At 42.0% G+C, this 26,383-nt stretch overlaps 1 protein-coding gene and 1 non-coding gene across 6 annotated transcripts in view; one reads left to right on the top strand and one right to left on the bottom strand.

Moving 5' to 3' along the window:
* RGL1 (ral guanine nucleotide dissociation stimulator like 1) overlaps window positions 1-26,383 on the bottom strand; it is a 277,865-nt gene that overhangs the window by 65,616 nt on the left and 185,866 nt on the right. For 3 of the 5 annotated variants that reach the window (XM_070768555.1, XM_070768554.1, XM_019976549.2), the window contains 2 exons: window positions 20,741-20,949; window positions 4,655-4,732 (listed from right to left, as the gene is read on the bottom strand). In XM_070768555.1, the coding sequence (XP_070624656.1) occupies window positions 4,655-4,732; window positions 20,741-20,949 (287 nt within the window). The remainder of the gene's footprint in view (window positions 1-4,654; window positions 4,733-20,740; window positions 20,950-26,383) is intronic. The other 2 variants (XM_070768557.1, XM_070768556.1) reach the window with 1 other exon arrangement.
* Window positions 1,550-1,652, top strand: LOC139176592 (U6 spliceosomal RNA). The gene has a single exon (XR_011561048.1). It is a non-coding gene; the product is annotated as a U6 spliceosomal RNA (small nuclear RNA).

Here is a 26,383-nt window from a genome sequence, read left to right as displayed (position 1 = left end):
GTTTTGAAATAGTCCCGGCCTTTGCCCACTAGAGGCCAGAGCATCTCCCCACCAAGTTGAGACAACCCCAAATTTTCCAGATATTGCCAAATGTCCTCTGGGGGCAACACTCCCCCACTGAGAACTGCCACACAGCTGTATCTCCCGCACATCAATCAGCCACTGGGACATCTTCAGTCACTGCTACAAGTCAGCTGCCGCAGCTCTGAAATCATCAAGGAACTTTCCATGTGTTACAAGTGGAACCGAGAAGCTGCTTCTCTGAATTCGTCCCAGGAAGACAAAGCAGGGAGCTTATCGAGTTATAGAAATGATCAGACGGGTAGCATGTGAAAAACAGAACAAAAAGATGATGCTGAAGTGAGATGAAAAATAATGAAAGGAGACGTGGTGGACGGGCGGGGGGCGGTAGAGGGCAGGGAGCAAGAAGACACACAGAAGAAAGGGAAACGGAAAGAAGAAAGAGGTCAGCAGAGAGAAGGGATTTTCACATTCCGTATTTGCAGGACAGAGCGACCCATTATATGAAAAAGTGGCATATTTTCGTCAGGCGTACTTTTTTTAAGAGGCAACTCAGACTGAGGAAGAGGGTCAAGCACTTTCTACCAACTCACTGTGAGGCTTTAGGAAAAGACCATTGTCCCCGGATGATGGACCCCTCAGGGGAGCTCTCTGTGAAAGCTCTTTGTTAAGGCCTCATATGCTTAAAACTGGAAAGCCCTTTAAAACTGCTTATCCTGGAGTCTCACCCACGGTTACTGTTCCTGGTGTACAATGAATCCCAAATGAAGGTTTATAATAGGCCTTTAAAAGCCTGAGCATGACTCTTCACATTCAGGGTACAAATCAATTTTCTTTAACTGCTACTTCCCAGAAGCCTATGTCATCTCAAAACACCCACTGGGAAACAGAAAAGCTCTGGATATTTTTCATAGTGTTACTCTCCTCAGAGCATTCAGGTGGCTAGTTAAACGGAAGCTCTAGACATGACGCAATTCCAAAATACATAGATAACAACATGCTTATTTCTGAATCTGGTCACAGGTCAAGGTTACATCTGATAAGCTAGCCACTCAATTTGTACAGTATCTCTTCTTTCACGTATATTTTAAAGCACTCATTATAAAAACATTCCTTTTTTAAAAATTGTTATTTCCATAGGTTTTCATGGTCAACCAAAATTAACAGTAACAAAACCCCTCTAATCCTGCAATCCTCAAACTTTCATAAAAGACGTAGAAATCACTTGAGGATCTTGTTAGAATAGATTTTCATCTAGATCTGGGGCGAGGCCTGAGATTCCGCATTCCTAACAAGTTCTCGGGCGATGCTGAGATGGCTGGTCCATGGACCACACTTTGAGTAAGAAGGCTGTTAAGGCTCACGTGGGACTAACCATTGAATCTAATAAGAGTCTGCCATGCATATCAGTGAACAGGGAAATATGTGTGGATGAGAAGCGGAGAGCACGTGGTCATGAAGGATTTAGGGCTAGGCAGCGGCTTTTGGACTGGGCCCAGCAATGACACAATAAAGAAATACGAGAGGAGTGCTTGCTTCGGCAGCACAGACGCTAAAATTGGAATGATACAGAGATTAGCATGGCCCCTGCCAAGGACGACACGCAAATTCATGAAGCATTCCATATTTCTGAGAGGGGATATATGTATATCTATGGCTGATTCATGTTGAGATTTGACAGGAAACAACAAAATTCTGTAAAGCAATTATCCTTCAATAAAAAGTTAATTAATTAAAAAAAAAAAAGAAATACAAGAGGAAAAAAAAAAAGAAAATTGTGAGCCTAATCCATCCCCTCAACCTACCTATCTGATTATACTGCTTCCCTCCTGCACAAACTTTAGGGCTGACTGCCCACTTAACCAGGTAAGGTCCAAACTCTCTAGTGAGAAGTTCAACCCTTTCATGATAGCTTCAGCTTAACTACCCTCACCCAACATGTACACAGTGAAGCAACCAAATGTGTTGCTCCCCCAAATGTCATGTATACAACACTGCCCTGATTTGGTCCCACTGTCCCCTCTTCCTAAATGGCTCTACCATCCAAACCCTCCCCCTCCTTCAAAGCCTGCTTCAGATGTCATCTCTTCAGGCTTCTTTGATGGTCCAGTGGTTAAGAATCCGCCTTGCAAGGCAAGCGACACTGGTTCAATCCCTAGTCCGGGAAGATCTCACCTGCTGTGGGGCAACTAAGCCCATGCACCACAACTGCTGAGCCCATGCTCTAGACCCCACGTTCCTAACAAGAGAAGCCACCACAGTAAGAAGCCATGTGCCTCAGCTAGAGAGGAGCCTCCACTCACTGCAACTAGAGAACACCTGCGTGCAGCAACAAAGACCCGGCACAGCCAAAAATAAATATTAAAAAAAAAAGTCACCTCTTCCAAGAAGCATCCCCAAGCCTTCTAGGAATAAGGTATTAATTCTACTCACCACACCCTGCACTCAGCATTCAAACACCTACACTGGTGTGTTTGGTTTTCTGGAAGGTTATGGCCCAACCAATAAAATTAAGAAACTACCTGAAACCTAACTCAAAAGTTAAAAGAATACCCAGTTTTCTCATCTTTCCATCCCTGGCTCATAGAGAAAGGAGTCCATCATCCAACCCTCTGAAGAATTAAAAATTCCATCGGATTACCTCCCTGGTCTTTTGATCCTAAAATGAAACCATGAGTGATTTCAGCACCCTGGCATATAGCCACCTACTCAAGAACCCTGGTGACTCAGCTGGTAAAGAATCTGCCTGTAATGCGGGAGACCTGGGTTCGATCCCTGGGTTGGGAGGATCCCCTGGAGGAGGGCATGGCAACCCTTTCCAGTATTCTCGCCTGGAGAATCCCCATGGACAGAGGAGCCTGGTGGGCTAGAGTCCATGGGGTCACAAAGAGTCAGACACAACTGAACGACTAAGCACAACAATAACAATTCAAGAAGCTCATTTCTTCAGCAGCCTGTAACCCTGCATCATGGATTTTTCTTCAGTGGCTGCCAGATCATTCTCATCGGCATAAACTCTCTTTGTAAACAAACACAAAACAAAAAGACCATGCCTTGCCCTCTTCCTCCACCCCATTTTTCTGTTCCCCTTTACAACAAAACTCCCAAGAGGAGTTAGTAGACCTTCCCTCCCCACTTCCTCCCCTTCTATCCTGTCTTGACCCACATCTCCATTCACCAAAACGGCGCTTATCAAGGGTGCCAAAGACCAAAGTGGGGCAGAAGCAGGAGTCGCTTCCCAGACCCCTCTGACTTGATGTCTGGGCAGCATTAGACACAGTTGGTCACTCTCCCTCTGAAACCCCTTTTGTACTTATCTTCTGGAACACAGCTTCTTTCTTCTCCATGCCCATGCCTGTTCCTTTCCAGTCTCCTCTGCTGGACCCTCCACTTTCCTAACTGGAAGGAACCAAGGCTCAGTCTTTGGACTTTTCCCCTCTCTATCTACCCTTCATCTCCACGAGGTCATATCCGGCCCCATAGCTTGAAACGCCATGTATAAACTAAGGATGCCCAAATGTCTACCAGTCCAGACTTCTCCCTGGAAATTAGACTCACCCAATTACCTCAAAATCAACACATCTAAGATGAAATTATTGACACAAGCTCCCCTCCAAGCCAGCTCTTCCCGCCAGACTTTCTTGTCTCATGAAGCCAGGGCGCTGGTCTATCAGGCCTCACACACAACCCGTGGAGGTGTCCGTGCCTCCTCTGTCTCACATGCCGCACCCTCTGCATCTGTACATCCTGTCAGCAACACCTTTGAGGGCTCTGCAGAGGCGGTTACTACTATCCGTTGTTACTCCCACGACAAGGACGACTGCTGTTATTACTCAAGCCCGTGCTGCCTGAGCCCATGAAAGGGTCCTACCCAGGCTCCTCCCTGCCACTCTTGCCCCGTCCCCAGTGTCATGGTCTATTTTCCACACAGAGCCAGAGTAGGTCTTTTAAATATAAGGCAGGCCACAGCACTATGCTTCTAAAACCTTATAAGTCTTTCTTATATTCCTTAGAATAAAATTCAACATGCTTCCCCAGGCCCTCAAGTCCACATGTGACAAGGGGCCCCGCGACCCTCCGGATGTCCTGCCCCAGCACTTGCCACTTCCTTCATGTGGCGGCAGCCTCATCCACCTCTCTACTTTTTCTTGAACACTGTTCCCGCCACAGGGCCTCTTCCATAGTCTCCCTTTCCAGACAAGGCCCTGTCTGCACCATATTCAGGTTTCTGCTCCAACGTGTCTGGATCAGACAAGAAAGCCCTTTTCTGACACCCTATGTGACTCAAACTCCATTGGAATCTAGCCCTCTTGCCCTACTTCATTCATTTCTGTGTGGATTCTCTCTCTCTCTACTAAAACATAACCTTCGTAAGAGCTGGGACTTACTTATTTTGTTATAGCTGCATCCCTTAGCACAGGGCCTGGCAAACAGTGGGTGATCAATACATTTTTACTGGATGAATAAATGAATATCATTTTAGATGGTCAAAAAATAATTCTATGACTTTATGCATTATGGAAAAAAAGCATGACAACATTCCAAAAGAATTTTAAAACTCTACTAAATTATAGTCTTTTAAGATAATAAGTCCTGACAGAGAGCTTGTAATGCAGAGGAGAGGCACACTCACTTCCTGATCACGGTCTTGGACTCTGATGAACTTTGACCTCCATCTTCTTCACAGTTTGGGCTTGTCAGGTTCCCATACCTTTACAGATAAAAACAAACACACAAATATGTAAACAAAACACACAGCTGGTAGTGCTGGAAAGCAATTCTATTCCATCTCAATTACAAGGTAACAGTTACACTTTTCAGGAGTATTTAAGGAAAGTAACACTTGTGAAATAGCATCCAAAAATGATACTGTATTTTTTATATTTATTTAATGTGTATATATGTGTATATATACCTTTTCCATATATATATGTGCAGAATTTGTATCTGCATGCATATATACACACACATTATTTTACTCCTACAGAAAAGTGATTTAATGATGAATCACACTACTTACAACTTTCTCAAACATTCTCAACTACTCAACATTTCTTTGACTATTTTAGATGAACTTGGGCTTTTCCCCTTAGCAGGAGAATCAGTCATTACATGAGGCACAGATCGGAGATTCCTCCTGAGTTCTGGAGCATCAACCCCTAACCTCTGCCCCTCTGTGTATCCACTGAAGGAACATGTGGCTTTGCTTGCTCAGCCTTCATGCCTGCACCACATGTGAGCACAAGCTGATCACTCCATGCTCTGCTTATGAGTCTGGTCTCCTTGAGGATAAGTTCTATTGAAGAAGCATTACGGGAATGATTCTGAACCCTCAGGTTAGGCTGAGATAGAGACAAGGACTGCAGAACAGAATCCTCATGTCTCAACAACCATGAGAGCAGCAGTGTATACAGTGAGGCTGGTCTAGGCTTCCCCAGCCACTGGGGGAGGGGGACATAGGGGCACAAAGCAACCGGTGCTTAAACTTTAAAATCCCTCTCATTAAAAAAAAATAAAATAAAATCTCTCTCATTACAGACTCAAAACTTGCTCAATAATTGATCAGTCCTAGTCACACTGTTAGGTGTCCTTCCAACTCCATAGGTAATGCAAGTCTATTTCATATAGAAATACCATGTTTCATTTGGCTCAGAATATACATTTAGTAAATTCACTTCAAATTCTTAAGGAGTAGCCTATGTTATTCACTTAGAACACCTAGACTATTTCTGCAGTTTCTCTTCCCATCAGTGGAGCATTCAGAGATTCCTTGTAGTTTCACAAGCTGGCAATCTGTCCCAAAGTTTTGGTAACAGAAATTCTAAAACTGGCAGGGTTTACATTTTTAAAGAGCACATTTTTGTCTTCTACTAATGGGATTAAGGGCCCCAGGACCCTTATGGTTCCTTGTTCTGAGGATTTACAAGTCCTTTAAAACATAAAAGCCCGCCATCTGGTTTGACCGAATGCCAGTCCATCTGGTCTCCCCACTGCCCTATCCCGGGAGGTTCCAGTGTACGCCCTTAGGCTTTAGCCTCCCCCTGCCTCCCTTCCACCTGCTCCTTTCTCGAGCTCATCAGCCTTATGGACTTCTTGGCCTCCCAAAGATATTTTCCACTGGCCTCCGCCCTCCCTGTTCCTCTTCATTCTACACCTGCTATTTAGAGGCTTCCAGGGCTACCCTTTGCTTTCCCTGAGATAAGAACCAGGCAGATTAAGACTAATGCAGGCCCCCCGTGAGCAAGGCAGGGCTGGGGAAGGTTCCTAGTAAATAAACAGAGTGGGATTTCTTGGCTCTCTCTCTTTGGCCACCATCATAGTGAACCCTGTCCTCATGTTCCCTCACAACAGACTCTGTGGTTTATTTAAGCAGGAAATACGAGACGAGTGCAGGGAAATGGGGGGCCACCGTGCCACGCCACCCCTCTGACCAGAGTGACCCATCAACTCTTGCCTGCCAGCCCTCAGTGACTAAATGTGGGATTTTGTTTTCGTCACATTCTGTGTTCCTTTGTTAATTCTCTTTCTGGTTATCCTGGAAACAATGCACCAACTAGAATCTCTGAGAGACAGAAATAAAAGGGGAGAAAAGACTTTACAAGGGAAAGACACACATTCTCTAGTTCTTGATATCCTTTCCAGAGATGATGTTTATATTAAAAATCCCCTGACCTTCCCATCCCATGTCTTTACTTAAGCGTCTCATACTCAGCTGCTCTTTCTCTACGGTTTGCAGACCCAGAACTGAAAGGATGGTTGGGATAACATGAACACCCATCACAGTTCTGTTCCCAGATGGTGCCACAGGTACATCAGATAGTGTCATGGACTAAGCAACTGACAATGGTGAGTGAGTGAAGCTCTCTTTCTTTAGCGAACCTGGTACCATCTGCTCAGAAGACCCTCAGATACTCTTCCTCGCCAGCAGAGAATCTAGAGGCTCATAATTGGGACCAGCATGATTGGCTGGTAAAAACTCGGAGACCAGACAGTAAGAAGCATCAGTAACAAGCCTCGCGCGTGTTGGCACACATGGTCCAGGTATTTGGGCTCAAAGGCTGCAGCATCCCTACCTAACTCTTCTCTGCCCAACCCACCAGAAACACTCTCAGTTCTGCCTTTATAACATACCCTGAATCCTAGCACTTCTCATCACTTCCACTCTGGCTCACACTGTCGCCATCTTTGGCTGAGATCAATGCAACAACCACTTAACTCCTCTCCTGGCTTCTGCCAAGTGATGCTGTCCATGCCACTGCTCGGCTCAAAAGCCTCCCCCGGCTTCCACTCTTCCCCACTGAGAAAAGGTCCATGTCTTACCTGTCTCTCAAGGCCCTAAGTGACCTGCCACAGATAATGTGGTATCTCTGACCACATTTCCTGCACTCACTCAGTCTCCTTTGACCTCACTGGCTCTTCCCCACATCAAGCATCCTCCTGCCTCAGAATCTCCGCACGTGCTGTCAAGTGCTTCCCAGGCCCACTCCAATGGCGCACTCCCTGGGCTCCTGCAGGCCTTTACTCCAACGTCACTTTACCAGTGAGGCCTTCCCTGACCATCCTATGAAAATGAAACACTAACACCACTGCTTCATTCTCTCCCACAGCCTTTAATACCTTCCAGCATACTGTACAATTAATATAGTTGTTACGTTAACTGTCCATTAGAACAGAAACCCCATAAGAGCAGGACTTCTGGCTCTTTAGAGCTTAAAACAGTGCATAGCACCAATAGGAATGTTGATGACTATTTCTAGCAAGGTTCCCTAAGCAGACATGAAAATGAACTTCCTAACAACCAACTAGGTTCAAATTTGTCTCTATAAAGGCATCATGTGACTTTTTACTTATATCCATGTCTTAACCTGTCTGTGCCTTCATTTCTAACAATCTGCTGCTGCTGCTAAATCGCTTCAGTCGTGTCCGACTCTGTGCGACCCCACAGGCGGCAGCCCACCAGGTTCCCCTGTCCCTGGGATTCTCCAGGCAAGAACACTGGAGTGGGCTGCCATTTCCTTCTCCAATGCATGAAAGTGAAAAGTGAAAGTGAAGTCGCTCAGTCGTGTCCAACTCTTAGCGACCCCATGGACTGCAGCCTACCAGGCTCCTCCATCCATGGGATTTTCCAGGCAAAAGCTTTACGATAGCTGGGATCATTACAAAAAAATCTAAAATTAAAATGCAAAGGAAGTAAATAAGATCTTAAAGTTGATATCTTGAAGGCATAAACAGTATAAAATGCAAAATAATGTATATATACCATTTACAGAGGAGACCTTTAGAAGCAAGATAAATTTAAAAGCCTACAACCCACTGGAATTTAACGGACTGGGGAGGGGATAATTATTTGCCGCTGCACTTTTCTTATCATTAAGGAGAATTAAATCTTACAGAAAAGAAACTAGACCAGCATTGGAAATAAGATCTTTTTAATGTTCAAGCTAGGTCATTTGAGAGTTAAGAGTTAGTTTTATGAGATTAAGAGTGTTTCTTTGATGTTTCCTGGACCCTCTCATAGCTTCCCATCAAAAACCAAAGTCAAGTTCAATTCATTTACTCCAGGGGAGTAAATAAAGAGTGTGTATGTGTGTGTGTGTTTAATTAATGAGTAGCTACAGACAAACCTGTCAACAATGTCACCTCCAATTTCTGCAAAACCTCCCTAGGATTTAAGATCAAAGTCCAACTTCTTAAGAAGGCTTACCATTGAGAAACTGCCCTTCTTTAAATGGTAATTCAAAACACTTAAATTAAAATACAAATTATCAGGATAACTTCTGACATGGTTTTCTCTATAGTCACAAGGCAAAAGAAAGAATTGTGAATGTCTTCAAAAGTATAAATTATTTACTGTTACCTAGAAATGACTAGAAAAAGAAAAGAAAAAAAACTCATGCTTAACTGGTTGCTAATATTTAAACAGGAAACAGTTATTTTCAAGGGGAATGGATGTATTGTTTGGAGCCTATCTGGGCAGAAAAAAAATGTTTAATATGTGTTTGAAAGGAGGACCAGGGACACCTGTAGTTCAGAGAAATCTTAAAATAAAGTTAACCCCGGGACAGCCCTTCTGGTGGGGGGATGGGGGGCGGCTTTCTAACCTCTACTCCCTAACAGAAGAGTCTCAGCAACATCAGACCAGGATGGGGATAATCCTGAAGAACATTTCAGGCTCCACTTGATTATGGCAAGTGATCCCTTGATTATAGCAGTTAATAATTCCTGAGAGCTCACTATAGGCCAGGCACTGTGCTAAGCACATTACATGGATTGTTTCATTTGGATGGATGGATTATCTCACGCTTATCCTATATGGGGCTTCCCTGGTGGCTCAGACAGTAAAGAATCCACCTGCAATGCGGGAGACCTGGGTTCAATCCCTGGGTTGGGAAGATTCCCTGGAGGAGGGCATGGCAACTCACTCCAGTGTTCTGGCTTGGAGAATCTCCATGGACAGAGGAGCCTGGCAGGCTAGAGTCCATGGGGTCACAAAGAGTCGGACTCAACTGAGCGACTAAGCACATAATCCTATATGATAGAATTCTTCTTCTTCCTATTTAATGAATGAGAAAATAAGGCCCAGAGAGCTTAAGCCATTTGCCCTCGAAGATACAGCTAATCAGTAAAGCAAGGACATGAACCTTGATAGTCAGTCTCCAGAGCCCAGCCTCTGAGCCACCACCCTATCACACAAACCACAGTTATTTTATTTATTTTATGTGTCCCTCCACCGAGTGATAAATTCTTGGATTTTTCACTTAATCATTCTTTTTTTTCCACTCATTTAGTCCTCATTATTTATTAAAGCTTATGTTTGGGTACTATTCTGGGCATTGAGGATACAGCAGTGAACTAACCCCAGCCCCTGTTTTCATGGTGGGGGAGGGGGAGATAAACAATAAACTAGTGATTAGTGAATATAGAATAGTCAGATGGTGAAAAGTGCAACGGAGGGGGGAAAAAAAAGCAGCTAAAGGCGCTCAGACATGACTGGAGAGCCTGAGGTGGCAGCTTCCTAGAGTCCAGGGCAGGCCCCATGCGAACATGACAATGACCTAAAATCTTTCAAGGGTCAGGGAGCAGGCCACCGAGATCTCCAGGAACGGAGCCTTCCAAGAGGAGGAGAGAGGCTACGCAAATGCCCTGGGGCAGTGGCAGGACAAAGTGCTTGAGAACCATCCAGAAGGCCAGTGAGACGGGAGCAAAGAGATGAAACAGAAACAGAGAAGGAGGTGAGCGTGGAGGAGGCGGGGGCAGACCCCGAGGGCCAAGCCGGCCACGGTCAGGGATTTGATTTCACCTTTCATATCACTTACTGGTACCTGCCCTGAGCCTGGAGGTCAGCCTGCGCTTGGGGGACACTCACTAAACACTGGCTAAGTGAATTAAATCATGCCCTCGACTATCACGAATAAAAGAGTGGGAGGGGAGGGCAAGAGAGGGCAGAAGCCACTTACTAGGGACGATGAGAGAGCAGAGAGGAGGAAGTCAGGGCAGGGGAGACCGCACAGGAAGCCACTGATTCAGGGACCTCTGGGGGCCTTTGCTTTTCTCATCAAGCCCAGCCTGGGAACATCTGAGGCATTTTTTTCTTTAACTGACCCATAAGAACACAGGTCAGGTATGAGGAAAATGTTCAGAAGCTGACCTTGAGTCAGGATAATGACACGGAGAAATAGCCTGCAGATATCAGGAACACCAAGTGAGGCCTCGGTGAAGGCTGTGGACTCTGCACCACAGAGCAGCTGGGGGGGATGTTTCTAATCACCCTGAATAATATCCTCCACGGTGGACACCTCTCCACTCAAGCGTGGCCTGACTACTGGGTCACGGCCACCAAGCCTACCTTGGAAGGGTCTTGTTACCATCGTGAAGCCAGTTATTCAAGAAGACAAAGGTCAGAGGCAACAAGGTAAAAACTCCTTGTTCTTGGAAGAGGCCAGTGGCGCTGGACAGGGAACCAGGCAGCGTGCGTTCACACACGAGGTCCCGTTCTTGAGGTAAACTTTCCCCGTGATTAGAAAAAGCCAGAAGACCCAGAAAGAGCCTCAGTCCTCCCCTCTGGGTCTTTGCTGTGAAGGGCCCTCCACCGTCCTTCAATTCACCACCGTATCTTCATGTTAGTCCCTGAGACTTAAGGCATCATTAACAGCGCAAAGAACTTCGTATTTCTGTTCCACTTGACAGTTATGAAACACTGCAAAAATTCTCCTTGACAATAACATCTTCACCTCCAGCCCTGACCCACAATTGTCTGAATGGGAGACCAAGAAAAAAAAAAAATCAAAGACTTTATAATCCCTATTCAGCCAGGGGAAGAAAACGAAAAGGTGTCTCTTGCTAGAACTTGATTTTCATTCACACATCAAGTCGTTTCTCAAGTCTGATGGCCGTCGCGCCCTTGCCATCAGGTTTCTTGGGGTTTTTCCATTCCAAGGCCTGGCCACCCATTTCTCTTCTCTGGCCCGTTCGCTGCCCCCAGAGGGCCCGGTGGCTCCTCAGTGCCTCCTCCTTCCACCTGTGGTTGGTAACAGTTCTAAACCATCAGCTGCAGATCTGTCTTGTTAGCACGCTACAGCCGCCACGGCTACAAGGAAGGTTGGAAGTTTGCCCAAAGAAACAGGTTAGGACTGGGAGCAAGGAGTAGGCAGCACCCTGACAACCACAGAATCTGTTTACAAGTCAGGAGTTTCCTTAGGTTTATGACGAATTAATACATTATTAACAACTCAGTGCCAGGCCGTGGCTCAGCCCGTGTGCCTAGCGCCTGTGTGCCGCAACAAGAGAAGCCACCACAGTGAGAAGCCCATGCACCGCAACGAAGAGAAGCCCCTGCTCACCACAACCAGAGAGAGCCCGACCGAGCACAGCAACAAAGATCCAGCAATCTCATAAATGAAATTTTTTTAAATCAATCACTTTTCTATATGCCAGTAATAAACGAGTGAAATTTGAAATTAAAAACATACTCTTTTTACATCAGTACTCCCACAAAATTAAAATATTTAGGTATAAATTCAAAATATATATACATGGTCTATATAAGGAAAACTATGAAACTCTGATGAAAGATATCAAAGAACTACTATATAATGGGAGAGAGATTCCATGTTCATAGGAAGACTCAATATTGTCAAGACGGTTCTTCCCAACCCCATCTGTAGGTTCAGTGCAATGACAATCAAACTCCCAGCAAGTTATTTTGTGGATTTTGACACACTGATTCTAAAGTTTATATGGACATGGAAAAGAACTACAGAATAGCCAACTCAATTCTGAAGAAGAACAAAGTCAGAGGGCAGATGCTATCTGACTTCAAGACTTGCTATAATGCTACAGTAATCAAGACAGTGGGGTATAAATGAAAACATAGACAAATAGATCAACTGAAGACAAAGTTCAGAAATACACCTGCACAAATACAGTCAATTGGTCTTTGACAAAGGAGCTAAGGCGATACAATGGAGGAAATGTAGTCTTTTCAGAAAATGATGGGTGATGGAACAACCAGACACTGATGTGCAAAACAACGAATCTAGACAAACACCTTACACATGTCAAAAAATTAACTCGAAATAGATCATAGACCTAAATGTAAAACATAAAACTATTAAACTTCTAGAAAAAAAACATATGAGAAAACCTAGATGACCTGGGGTATGATAATGATCTTTCAGATATAAGACCAAAGTCACAAATCATGAAAAAAATTTGATAAACTAGACTTCATTAAAATTAAAAACCTCTGCTCTGCAAAAGATGGTATCAAGAGAATGAGAAGACAAACCACAGACTTAAAAGAAAATATTTGCAAAAGCCCCATCTGATAAAGTATTGTTATTCAAAATACACAAAGAACTCTTAAAATTCAACAATAAGAAAGCAAACAGAATTTTAAAAATGGGCAAAAGACCTGAAAAGACACCTTACCAACGAAGATACACAGATGACAAGTCCAAATATGAAAAAATGTTCACTGTCATTTGCCAGTAGGGAACTACAAAGTAAAACTGCAGTGAGATACCATTACATACCTATTAGAATGGCCAAAATCCAAAATACTGACAACCTGAATGCTCTCAAGGATGTGGAGCAACAGGAATTCTCGTTCACTGCTCATGAGAACACAAAATGGTGCAGAAACTCTGGAAAACAGTTTAATGGCTTCTTACAAAGCTAAGTATACCTTTCCCATATGATGCAAAATTCTTGCTCCCTGGTATTTACCTAAAGGAGCTGAAAACTTACGTCTACACAAAAACCTGCACATGGGTGTTTATAGCACCTTTACGCAGAATTGCCACAACTCAGATGCAGCCAAGATGTTCTTCAGTAAGGGTTGCTGTTGTTCAGTCACTCAGTCATGTCCAACTCTTTGCGACCCCGTGGACTGCAGCACGCTAGACTTCCCTGTCCTTCACTATCTCCCAGAGTTTGCTCAAATTCAGGTCCATTGGGTCGACGATGCCATCCAATCATGTCGTTCTCTGTTGCTCCCTTCTCTTCCTGCCTTCAATCTTTCCCAGCATCACGGAGTGGGTAATTAAACTATAGGTCCAATCAGATAGTGGAATGTTGTTCAGCACTAAAAAGAAATGAGCTATCAAGCTATGAAAAAACATAAAGGACCCTTAATTGTGCGTTACTAAGTGAAAGAAGCAAATCTGAAAAGGCCACACACTGTGTGACTCCAACAATACGACATTCTGAGAAGGGCAAAGACCACAGTTGGCACTGCTGCTAAAGATTGTGCCTGCCAATGCAGCATATATAAGAGATGCAGGTTTGACCCCCGGGTCAGGAAGAGCCCCTGGAGAAGGAAATGGCAACTCGCTCCAGTATTCTTGCCTGGAAATTTCCATGGACAGAAGAGCCTGGGGTTGCAGGGACCGTCCGTGGGGTCGCAAAGACTTGGCCACGACTGAGCACATACACATACATACAGAGACAGTAAAAAGATCAGTGACTGACAGGGATTGGGGGAGGGAACAATGAACAGACAGACCACAGAGGATTCTTTAAGGCAGCAAAACTATTCTGTGTGATACCATGATGATGGATACGTATCATTATACATTTGTCCAAATCCATAAAATGTACAACACCAAGACTGAATTCTAACGTAAACTATGGACTTTGGGGGATAATAATGTGTCAGTGGGGCTTCTCTGGCGGCTCAGATGGCAAAGAATCCACCTGCAGTATGGAAGACCTGGGTTTGATCCCTGGGTTGGGAAGATCCCTTGGAGGAGGGCATGGCAACCCACTCCTGTATTCTTGCCTGGAGAATCCCCATGCACAAAGGAGCCTGGCGGGCTATAGTCCGTGGTGTTGCAAAGAGTTGGACACGACTGAGCAAATAAGCACACACAATATGTCAGTGGTTGTAATAAGTGTACTCTTCTAGTGGAGAATGTTGATAGTAGGGGCATGCATGGGTGCAAAAGATATACGGGAAGTCTCTGTACTTCCCACTTAATTCTGCTGTGAACCTAAACCTTCTCTGAAAATAGTCTATTTTTTTTAACTAAAGTATAGTTGATTTACAACATTGTGCCAGTCTCTGCTGCATAGCAAAGTGACTCAGGTTTACACATATACACATTTTTTAAAATATTCTTTTCCACTTTATGGTTAAGCCCAGGAGACCGGATATAGTTCCCTGTGCTATACGGTGGGACCTTGCTGTCTATCCATTCTAAATGTAATCATTCGCATATACCAACCCCAAACTCCCAGTTGTGATCCCTCTTCCTCCCCTGGGGCAACCACAGTCTGATCTCTACGTCCATGAGTATGTTTCTGTTTTGCATACAGGTTCATTTTAGATTCCACATGTAAATGGTACCATCTAAGCATGAAAAGAAATGAAAGGGAAACCTATGTGGTGGCACTTCTGATGAAATCTACGGAAATAAATGCAATGTTTTCAAGTCTTATACTTGATCGCTTTCTCTCTGCTGTGGAGGAACTGGTTTCTTTGGTTGCACAGCTCCATTCTTGCTGGTTGTCGGTGCATCAGCTTTTACAGAGGAAGGTGTGACTACTCCATGTGTCATAAAGTATGGATTTAAGATTACTATCCCCATAGTAGTGACATATTTGCATAAGTCCTCCCGAGCTGCTGCACTTGCTATACCCCTACCCTCCAAGAAGAGTTATCTTTGGGAAGTAGTAGATTCAGGTCAGGGGGTTTCGCTGAGTACATCAAACAGAAATACTCCAGATACATGGTCCCTATCAGTAGGGACTCTGACAGCCCATGACCTATCTAACGACATAATATCACTGGCCAACATCAAGTTTTGTTTTGATAACACCCTCCTCTCCCATTCCATCCTCTCTTACTGTCTCTGTCATAGAACCTAGCTCTTACCTCCCAAGGACAGTATCGATTTTAATTTAATTATACACATTTATGTGTATGCTTATTTAAGTTACTCTCAGCCATTAAGCATGAAGAAGACAGGAGTCATGACTGGTTGTCTACCATTATATGCACAGCTCCTTGCACAGTACACGGTAGATATTAAAACTGATAAACCTCATTTCAGTGGATGAATGAAAAGGAGCATGGATGTTCAACTGAGCTGCTCACAACTGTGTGAAGGAAGTATCCCTCAGGAAATGCAATTTCTAAGGAAAATCAACTGAGATAATAGAGAAAAGGATAAGAGCTAGATAGCCAAATCATCCCTTTCTTTAGAAATGACATTAACATTTTCAAATGACATATAAGGTGATCTGGTATGCTTGGAAAGCGCTTCCAAGTCGGAAAGAGATAGGTTTTTATTCCAGCTCTGCTTCTTACTGACTGAAAGTTTCTGAGCCTCAATTTTCTCATTATATACATGCAGGTAACAATCAATGAACTAAATAAGATAGTCTGAAAATGCATGGCAATCAAACATGGGAAGAAGAAATAAGTTCAAAGACCCACTGAATTAGTCTCCTCTCTAGTGACCTAAGCCAGCAAACCCAAGTCAGATTGGTCTTAAAAGCATAGTGTTTATGGGATGGCCATTCAAAGGTTGAAGCCATTCAACCTTTATCCTCCAGAAGTCCCCCACTGGGAGAATTCACTCAAAATGAAGAGGCAATTCAGATTATTACTCAATCCTTTCTCACTGTGACCTAAGTGCCATTAGTGGCTTAGCAAAAGTTTCTGGAGATCTAATTCACCCCATTTCTCTGGTCCTTAGCAGTCTGCTCATTTCTGATATCAGAGAAAGAAAGAATGACCAAGAAAGAACCTAAAAGTAGCAAGTGTGACAGCTGTTTGAAGAAAAATCCAGAATGTCTGTATAGACATTTCATGGTTCTCAGTGAGGATCACTAGCTGAAGTAGGTTTCTCCCTAAATTTGAGGTGGGGTGTTTTCAGTAGTATTTAACTTACTTTTTTAAATGGTACAGTGGGAAGAGAACATATTTTTAAGTGAAATGTATGTTTAAAGTTGAAGTGGAAGTAAACACATTAGTCGCTCAGTCGTGTGCGACTCTTTGTGAGCCCACGGGCTCTGTCCACTAGGCTCCTCTGTCCATGGGATTCTCCAGGCAAGAGTACTAGAGTGGGTTGCCATGCCCTCCTCCAGGGGATCTTCCCAATCCAGGAACTGAACCCATGTCTCCTGCACTCAAAGAAGAATCTTTACCATCTGCGCCACAGAGCCCAAACACAAAAGCTAAATCACACTCAAAAACTTTCTTAGGTTAAAAGAAAGCCAATGAGCCTTAGAATTAACTCTTAGCCACAGTGAGAAGTACAGAAAACAGAATTTCTTGTTAACTGCTGATCACCCCTAAGGAAGCGATAAGGCACACACAGGGAATTAGCCATATACGACTGCAAACCACTTTCCACTGGTCAATTACAAAGGCTCATATTAGTAGAATGAAACAGAGAAACTATCACAAATATTTTTAAATCACAGAAAGCAAACAGTTCCAAATGATAAAAGCCACATGATTGGAAGTCTTAAGAAAAATCAAAGTTTGGTTTCAAATATGCTTTTCTCTGGAGGGAAATAAATACCGCAGCATCTGCCTTCAATCCGTTCTGGACTGGTTAGGATTAGCACATCCTATAATAACTTCTCAGTGTTAATTTCACAAAGGATAAGTAATCTGCTATTAAGAATCCAAGAGAAATCATTTTTAGAAAAAACAAAGCAGACCACCAGAGACCCATAAACAAGTTGACCACAATTTACTAATAAGAAAACAGTTTATCCAGCTTATCTTCAGAAAAGGTAAATTTATGCAACTTAGTTGCTTACCTCCAAATTACAGACGTTAAAATCCCCAACAACCAATTTAAGATCCCAATGTTTCACAGAATCTGCATTTTGGTTAAAATCAGAGATTGACATTTGGCCATAGGATATGAGTGAGTAGGAAATAGAGTGAGGAAGAAATATTCGTGAAGTTTGTATATATATGGACAAATCCAAAGTCTGCGGAGGAAGCAAAATAAGTAGGATATGTTTCTCTGAACTTCTGTAGAAAGTGTTAGAGTTTCATTTTTATACCATCTTAAGCAGTTGTCTACTTGTTTTCTAAGTGTAATTATCTTTTGCGGTAAAATATTAAGTTGTCAAGGTGGATCCATGTTTTGCAGGGCTACCTTATGTCATTTGAGGGGCTTTCTCTAAGAAAAAGAATATAAAATTGTGAATATCAATTATGTAGAGGGTACTCCCAGTGAGGGGCCCTGGAGGTTAAACACCAGCAGCTTCACAGTAAATTCATCACAAGGGTGAGAACTTACCAAGTCTCCTATTTCTGCTTCGTCCATATGGTGTCTTGCAGAGCACGGGGTATTTTAAAAACATTTCAGTATGTGTTGATTCCACTCATGTCAGAATCAAAGGATCTGACTATGAGATTAAATTCAAAGTCAAGCCTTGGCCCACCTAAATGGTTCAAGATAGATCTTAACTCTTTATTCAGTTATACCTTAAATGATAGTTTGAATTAAATATAATTTCAAGTCATGTTGATTCTGTTATTTAACAACTGTCATAATATTTTAACAATCCAAAAATGTCTACCCACTATAATAGGAAAACAAACAGAAGATTTTTAAAAATCATCACATAAAAGCTGGATGTACATGAGTCATAGACTAAACACTCTAGTTCCTGTGTGTTTGTCCACTATTTATGATGAGCAGCTGGAATTCATGTGCACGCCCCTTCACAGACGATAGACATCTGCGGTCTATTATCAGTGGAGTTACCCCATAAGCAGAGGAGGTTACCAGTTCCAAAGAAAACTTGTAGGAGTTTCTGATGTGTTGACCTATTTCCTCATACTGCCTGCCAACAGTTAGCACACTGCATCCTCTTTATAAATACAGAACAGAGGAAAGAAAATGCATATAATTCTTCAGGTTCTATTTATAGGTGTGAGGCTAACAACTATGAGACTATGAAAGAAATGACTCACTAACCCCACAGGTTTATACACCATGCTTAATATTTTAATTACTGCTCTGTAAAAAAAAACCTACAGAACTTCCCACTGACGTCGAAGTCCAAAGCTGTCTAGGCTTTATTAATGCACTGATCCAGTTAAGACATTCTGTGGATGTTTCCTGAATGTAAACATAAGAACATCCATTGATCCGAGTGATTTCACTCTAGGTGTATCTAGGAAGAAAATATCTTGAGAAAAACTGTTATCAATACCTTATTCACATCATAACAGAATTAGATTATTAAAGGCCTTAAGACTGATAAATGACTGCATAAAAAGAATTTTTAATGTGTTCATAAAAAAGAATATTTATAAACAACAAATTAGAAAAAATGTATTTCCAACAAATATAAGCAAAAAATGTGGGGGCCTCCCTAGTGGTCCAGTGGTTAAGACTCTAAGCTTCCAGTGCAGAGGCATGGGTATGATCCCTGGTTGGGGAACTAAGATCTCACATGCTGTGCAGCTCGGACAAAAAAAGAATATATATACACACACACACACACACACACACACACACACACATATATATATATATATATATATATACACGCACACATTTTAAGAAACCTAACTTTGTTATTAGACAAAGAGTTATAATTATATGATCAATAATTAGGTAACAATAATCCAAAATAAAAGATATGAAAATACGAGTTCACAAAAAAACCCACAAATGACCAATAAGTATTTCAAGACATGCTAAACCTCACTCATAAATGTTAAGAAACATAAATATAAAAACAATGAGCTCCTTTTCAACAGACAGATGACAGTAGAGATGGTTTCAATGATGGAGATGAAAATGCTACTCACAGCTGGCCAGACTACAGGGAAAGCAAAGGGACCCTCCTTCTCTGTGGACAGGAGAGTGGGTGGCACAACTTTCTGAAGGGCAATCTAGCAACATCATTCACATTTCAAAGTGCTTATATATTTTGGGGACTTCCCTGGTGGTCCAGTGGCTAAGACTCCAGGCTGCCAAAGCTTGGGGCCTGGATTCAATCCCTGTCAGGGAACTAGATCTCACATGCTACAACTAAAAAAGATCTTGCATGGTGCAATGAAGATTAAAGATCTGGAGTGCCTTACTAAGGCTCCTCTGTCTATGGGATTTCCTAGGCAAGAATACTGGAGTAGGTTGCCATTCCTTTCTCCAGGGGATCTTCCCAACCCAGGGATCAAACCTGAGTCTCCTGCATTACAGGCAGATTCTCTACCATCTGACCACCAGGGAAGCCTACTAAGACCCAGTGCAACCAAAGAAATAAAGATAAATATATATATTTTTTAATGCTTATATATTTTGACCCATCAGTCACTCTTCTGTGAAATTATCCTATAGAATTCTCAGACAAGTGTTAATACTTGCACACACACAGAACATTCTATCCAATAAATACCGTAAAGTCACTAAAAAGAATACAGTATCTACCTACATGTGCTGACTTTAATAACAATAACTTATTTCTTGAGCTTTCAATATCCCAGCCACTGTTCAAAACTCTTTATAAATGTTAGACTTTACTGAGTAAAAAAAAAATCTCCAAGATATAGATAAGTAAAAAAAGAAAGCTGCAGAATACACTGTGTACTGTGGTTCTATTCATACTATAAATATTTATAAATATCATATATAAATACAAATATATAAACATACATGTATATACACCCAGAAAAGCTTGAGAATAATACAAAAGGAATAGTTTACAGTTATTACCTAGGAAGAATGGGCCTGGGAAAGGGACTTAGGTAAACAGAAAGTTTTACATTTTATTTTTTACTTTTTTTTTCAGAATTTTCTTTATTGTTTGAACTTTTCACTATATACATGAATTACTTCTATTTTTAAAATATTCATGTCTGCTATCTACTTAATTGGGGAGGACTTTTGGACACAATGGGAGAAGGAGAGGGTGGGATCATTTAAGAGAACAGCACTGAAACATATATATTACCATATGTAAAACAGACAGCCAGTGGGAAGCTGATGTATGATGCAGGCACTCAAAGCCAGTGCTCTGTGACAGCCTGGAGGGATGGGGTGGGGAGCGTGGTGGGAGGGGGTTCAGGAGAGGGGGCACACATATGCCTATGGTCGATTCATGCTGATGTATGGCAGAGGCCATCAAGTAATTATCCTCCAATTAAAATTTTTTCAAAAGCAAAAGAACTTCATGCCTTCACTCTGCAAACAGCCTGACATTTCTGTCACCTCGCACCACCGCTTCAGATTCTTACCTGTCCAGCAGCAGCTCCAGCACTTCTTTAGTGGAGGCAAAGCCTCTGTATGTTGACAGGAAGATGCTGATATATGTAAAGTCATTGTCCCCAAAAGCCGTCAGCAGGTTCTCCACGAGCTTCTCTAAGGTGCCAGCTTTTATGGTCCTGATCTTACACGTCTCATACTGACTGACTGTGTGTCCCGGAGGCAGCTGGTCCCCTTCGACCTGTACGATAAACTCAAGATTATGATCAGGAGAAACGACTCCCTAAAGTAAGAGTGAAAACACTGAACTGGATGAAGCGTGGCCCGTCATGCTTTCCCCTGCTCTTATTTAACTTCCCTACCAGTCAGGGAAGGCCGACTTCACTCCTCTCACCTGAGTGAGTGCAGCAGCGTGGGTTGGTGGTCGGGGTACCGGGGTGGCCCCTGCTTGTGATCCCACTAGCAGAGGGATTACTTCATCATTTGCTTCTGCTCACTTCCCTATCAAGAACTACGCTGCTGGCATATTCTGTCAAGAATGTTTTCTATGACTCCAGGATCGAGTTGAGCAAATGTTATCAATCATTCCCTTTACACTGTTCCACAGTTAAGCTTTCAAACTCATTCTCAAAGACAGCGCCTACAATGGGGTGCTGGCACTGATCCTACTGACTCTGGAGAGCTGCTTATTAAACTTTTAGATTTGTGTGAGCCAGATGACATTATGTTGATAGTTTGGAGGAAAAAAAAAAAAAATCAGCCATGGGAGGAGTATGTTCTCCACAGACATCTAGGGAAATCTGACCATGTGATGTTCTTTGGTCCATGGAGGGCGAAACGCATTCAATATCATCATTAATCAACAAAGTTGGCTAAGCAGCAGTTTTACCAAGCAGGCCTCAGCTAATCTTGGATGAGTAATAGAAACGGTAGGCCGCTGCATGACCCCTGCCTTTTGGAGACCAGCAATGTACAGTACGGTGGTCGTGTAAGGATATGAGAGCCGGACCACAAAGAAGACAGAGAGCTGAAGAATCAATGCTTTTGAACTGTGGTACTGGAGAAGACTCCTGAGAGTCCCTTGGACAGCAAGGAGATCAAACCAGTCAATCCTAAAGGAAATCAACCCTGAATGCTCATTGGAAGGACTGACGCTGAAGCTCCAACATTTTGGCCACTTGATGCGAACAGCTGACTCACTAGAAAATACCCTGATTCTGGGAAAGATTGAGGTCAAGAGAGAAGAGGGTGACAGAGGATGAGACGGTTGGATGGCACCACCGATTCAATGGACACGAACTTGGGCAAACTCTGGGAGATGGTGAGGGACAGGGAAGCCTGGCATGCAGCAGTCCATGGGGTCTCAAAAAGTTGGACCCCAGTTGGTGACTGAACAACAACAACAAAGAAAAAATATTTCCCTGTGAAAAGTAGCTACCACATGCGAATGAAGTGACTGTGAATAGTATTGGTAGGTATAATTGCCCCCTGAAGACATAAACCATAATACATAAAAACTGATTGGTGATAAAATCTGTAAAGCTTTAAAACTGAGTATAGGGGAAGAGAAATAAACTGAAGAAAAATCCGAGTGTGCCTTATAGTCCACAATAAATCTGTGCTGAACAAATTATATAATGATGCAATTTTCAGAGTTCAACCCGCCCTTCATAGGCACAGGGGAAGATGACCTATAGAAAGAAATTTGTTCCAAAGCATAGAAGCATTCTAAGTGACGCAGACAATCGCCACCCAATGTTTCTCAATTTTAAGTGTGAATTGTTTCTATCAGATTTTCTTAAGTTGAAATAACCAGACACGTGACAATTAAAGGGGAGCAAAAAAGAGAGAACTGAAATCTCTAAATGATGACATTGTGCTTACAAAGTCACATGTTTGCTATTTCTTCACCTGTCCTGTCAAAAGTTAAACCACTGGAAGGAAATTAGCAGGCAAGAATTGCTTTCCGCAAAACCAAAGTAAAGGCCATCACTTTTAGAAAGGGCTTAGAACAGCTTAATGTCATCATGGCTAACTGCCAGCAGGAATTAATCATAAGACTCCAGCATATGCGGGGGGTGCCTTGATTTCTTTATTTTTCGAAAGATACTTTTAGTTTACAAAGGAAAGGGCTCTGATTCAGGCAAAACTACCAAATGGACTCAGATCATGGCCTTATAATTATTCATTATCACTCTATGAGCAATTTGAGAACAGGCCTGATAATATCCATCTGTCTTCCAAGAGCTTCAGTTAACTTTAACTAGAAACAATCAATGAAGAAGATATATGGTTTCAATGTCTAATTACATTTTTAATTATTTGGTACAGTGTTGGCCTAAATGTGTGCTGTAAAATACTAGTTTCAAAACAAAACATCCTGCATTCAAATTTGGGAACTATGGAGTTAAACAAAGCTGAATATATTTCTTTTCCATAGAATTTCTTACACACAGTATTTAATGTGCTAACATGCTATGAAACTCCAAAGAAGGATATGGTATCTGACATTTCCTAGTGGACTCCCCTTTGGTCTCAGAGCACCCTGCAGAACATTAGGATTAACGTATTTTGGAAAATGTTAGCTTATTAAGTCACTGTGATGCAGTTGAAACTTAATTCACATTTGCCACTTTCCACTTAAAAAAAAAACCAAGATATTATAAAATTAACTTTTACCTTCAAACATCTATATTCCTTTGATCTCTTTCTTAATACCACTAAAATTTAGGAATATTTTGTGTTTTTTTACTTTGTCACCTCAAAAGATCTGATCAAGATAATTATCACTTAAAAAGCAGAAGTTAAAAAATATACTTCAAGGGCAAATGTTAACAATAACAACATTAAAAGGAATGGCTTTTCAGTTTCTACGGATATTCAAGCTCTAATTCTAAATCAAGCTTCCTTACCTTGTGACAGACAATGTCAGGGTTCCCTTATCAATAAATTTTGTAATTTGATGACACCTATTTTACAATGCAAACTCCACTTTAAAGCTAAATCTTTTCCTATTAAAAGTAGTAACTGTTTAAGAGAACTAATTTTTCCCTAAGCAGTGATGTGGCCAAAAATTCAAACACAGAGAAAAATGCTTGTCAAAGACCCTGATGAAGTGGGTCCCTTTTCCTGCCAGAAAGCAGATTTGGCAGGAAGCCAATGCTCTCGCTTGGAAATGGATTCATGTTACTCATTAACCCAGTCGCTTCCCTTTGCTCCTCCTTCTCTGAAGAAAATCTCAACACACAGGCCTGATCGCCATAAATGCCTTTAATGGTTTCTGTTCCTCAGTGTTTGCATCTGTACATTAGGAAGAACCACGACTGAGCTAACGGAATAGCTAACAGAATATTTTGAATATTTAGATTTTAAGAGTTATTCTCTAATTGCAACAAATGAGCATCAACGGCAATAGCATAAAATGAAGTACAAGAATTACTCTGATGCCTAAAGTCGTTCTCACAAAAAATAACAATACATGTCAGCGTCAGAGCACTTGCTTAATATTATTTTCTGAATGTTTACTAAGTACACTAATATCTCTTCGCTAGCAAGGGGAAGGCCAGATTTTTGAAGATGAGTTTTAATTTACCTATATTCAAATTAAGTACAGGCTTCCCAAGTGGCACAGTGGTAAAAGAATATGCCTGCCAAAGCAGAGGACACAAGTTCAATCTCTGGGTCGGGAAGGTCCCCTGGAGGAGGAAACGGCAACCTACTCCAGTATCTTGCCTGGAAGACTCCAGGGACAGAGGAGCCTGGCGGGCTACAGTCCACGAGTTTGCTAAGAGTCAGACACAACTGAGCATGCGCACAAGAGCAAATAAAGTACATTTTTATGAAACAAAAATTTTGTAATTATCTGCTTGTTACTGGAATTGAAATAAAGTTATACAAAAGTGAAACACACAAAAATATCCTTACACCTATGGGCAGACTGGAAAAGCTAAAATGTTTAATAGCGACATGACCCTTTTAAGAGACTTTAGGGTCTGTTTTTGTTTGTGATAACTCAACATCTTCAAATTCTAGTTTAAAAGAATAGTGGGGAGAGGCAGTGAGGAAAGTCTTGGCAGACAAGTGTTTAATAACTCAGACTTAGAGAGCAAGACATGGAGGGCTGAGCCTGCCCTCTGGGTTAGCACGCTGACAGGAAACAGCCCAATCTGGATTTAATCAGAGACCATCGCTTTACTGACAAGATCACGATACTGAGGCCACAAAAATGTTTCATGATTGTTTTCTGGCCAATCCGTCTGCCATTAGAATTCAGCATTTCCTCAGAGAATATGCCTGACTCCTATGGGGTAAATATCTAAAACCCTGCCCAACTGTCCTAGCCATGGAATTTCTATAATTACCAATTCTGATATTAGGGGGCCAGGAGAAAGAATGTGAGAGATGAAACATGCCATATTTCAACTGTGTTTCCAGTCATTGAAAATATACTCTTTTGCCTTCTAAAACATAAACTGTTCACAACTTGGGTGTTTTTAATTTAAAAAAAGAAATCCCTTCAATCAAAATAATCTTTTAGTCATCTGATACTTTAACAGGGAATGTGTTAAGTAAACAACCTCATTAAACTGGAGACAGTATTAAGTCTTTCTCCAAGCCATGCTTAATCTTTAGTACATCAGTTCTCGGGCATCCTGGCACGAGCAGTAATGTAAATAGTGAGAACTCTTCCAGTCATAACTCCCTAAGAAAATCTAAAACCCAGAGCCAAGGTTTTACAGAACTTTAATAGCATGTTCCTCTCTGTACATGCATCTCAGAACACCAAGGGTCCGTTTTATATCCCCTATTCAAATGCCCTGAAACCACTACCCAGAAACAATAAGAAACCACCACAGCATAGGAAATATCGTAAGATGACTCACAAACTCGGATCGTTTGTCCACATTGCCTAAACATGCAGAGATTAAATGTCCTTGCCACGCAAAGGAAAACTATGTGTATGTAATGGCATAAAGCACGTTATGGAGCAGCCCAGTGCCTCTGAGTAAAGTGACCCATTTACACATAGGACAATCAGAGATGTAAGGCAGAGTCCATACAAAACCCTACGGCAGGTGACAGCGAGCCCAGGGTGAGCTCTGTGTTGCGTGAACTTCTGTTCTGGGTGTCAGCTGACATTTTTTTTTTTTTGGCTAGGTTAGGGTTGCCAGAATGCCCAGCTAAACTTTAATTTTAGAAAAAAAAAATAAATAATTGAATAATTTGTGAACATAAATGTTACCTGCAGTATTTAGGACCTACTCATGCAGAGAGTCAGACACAACTTGGCAACTGAACAGCAGCAACAACATACTGAAAAAAGTATTTGTTGTTTATCTGAATTTCCAAACTAACCCAGTATCCTGTACTTTTTTATTTTTTAGTTCCTAAGTCTGGCAACTCTATGCCATATACATACAAAGGGTACAGAATAGATCTCTCATTTATTCATCTACTTATTCAGCCACATATTGAATAAATGGTACTACATGTCAGGCACTGTGCAAGACAGCAGAGATACAAAGGCAAACAGCAGGCAGTTCTAACACCCAGGATGTTCAATATGATGGAGAAAATGGACACAGAGAAACCATTACAATGCAACACAAGTAAAACGGTGGGGAGACAGGCAAATAGCATGCAAGAACCAAGAGGGACTGCGTGTAGAGGCAACA

This window comes from Bos indicus, chromosome 16, assembly GCF_029378745.1.
Source record: "Bos indicus isolate NIAB-ARS_2022 breed Sahiwal x Tharparkar chromosome 16, NIAB-ARS_B.indTharparkar_mat_pri_1.0, whole genome shotgun sequence".
NCBI classification, from domain to species: domain Eukaryota; kingdom Metazoa; phylum Chordata; class Mammalia; order Artiodactyla; family Bovidae; genus Bos; species Bos indicus.
Note: the sequence above shows the minus strand (reverse complement) of the source record. Positions and strands in the feature narration are given on the sequence as shown.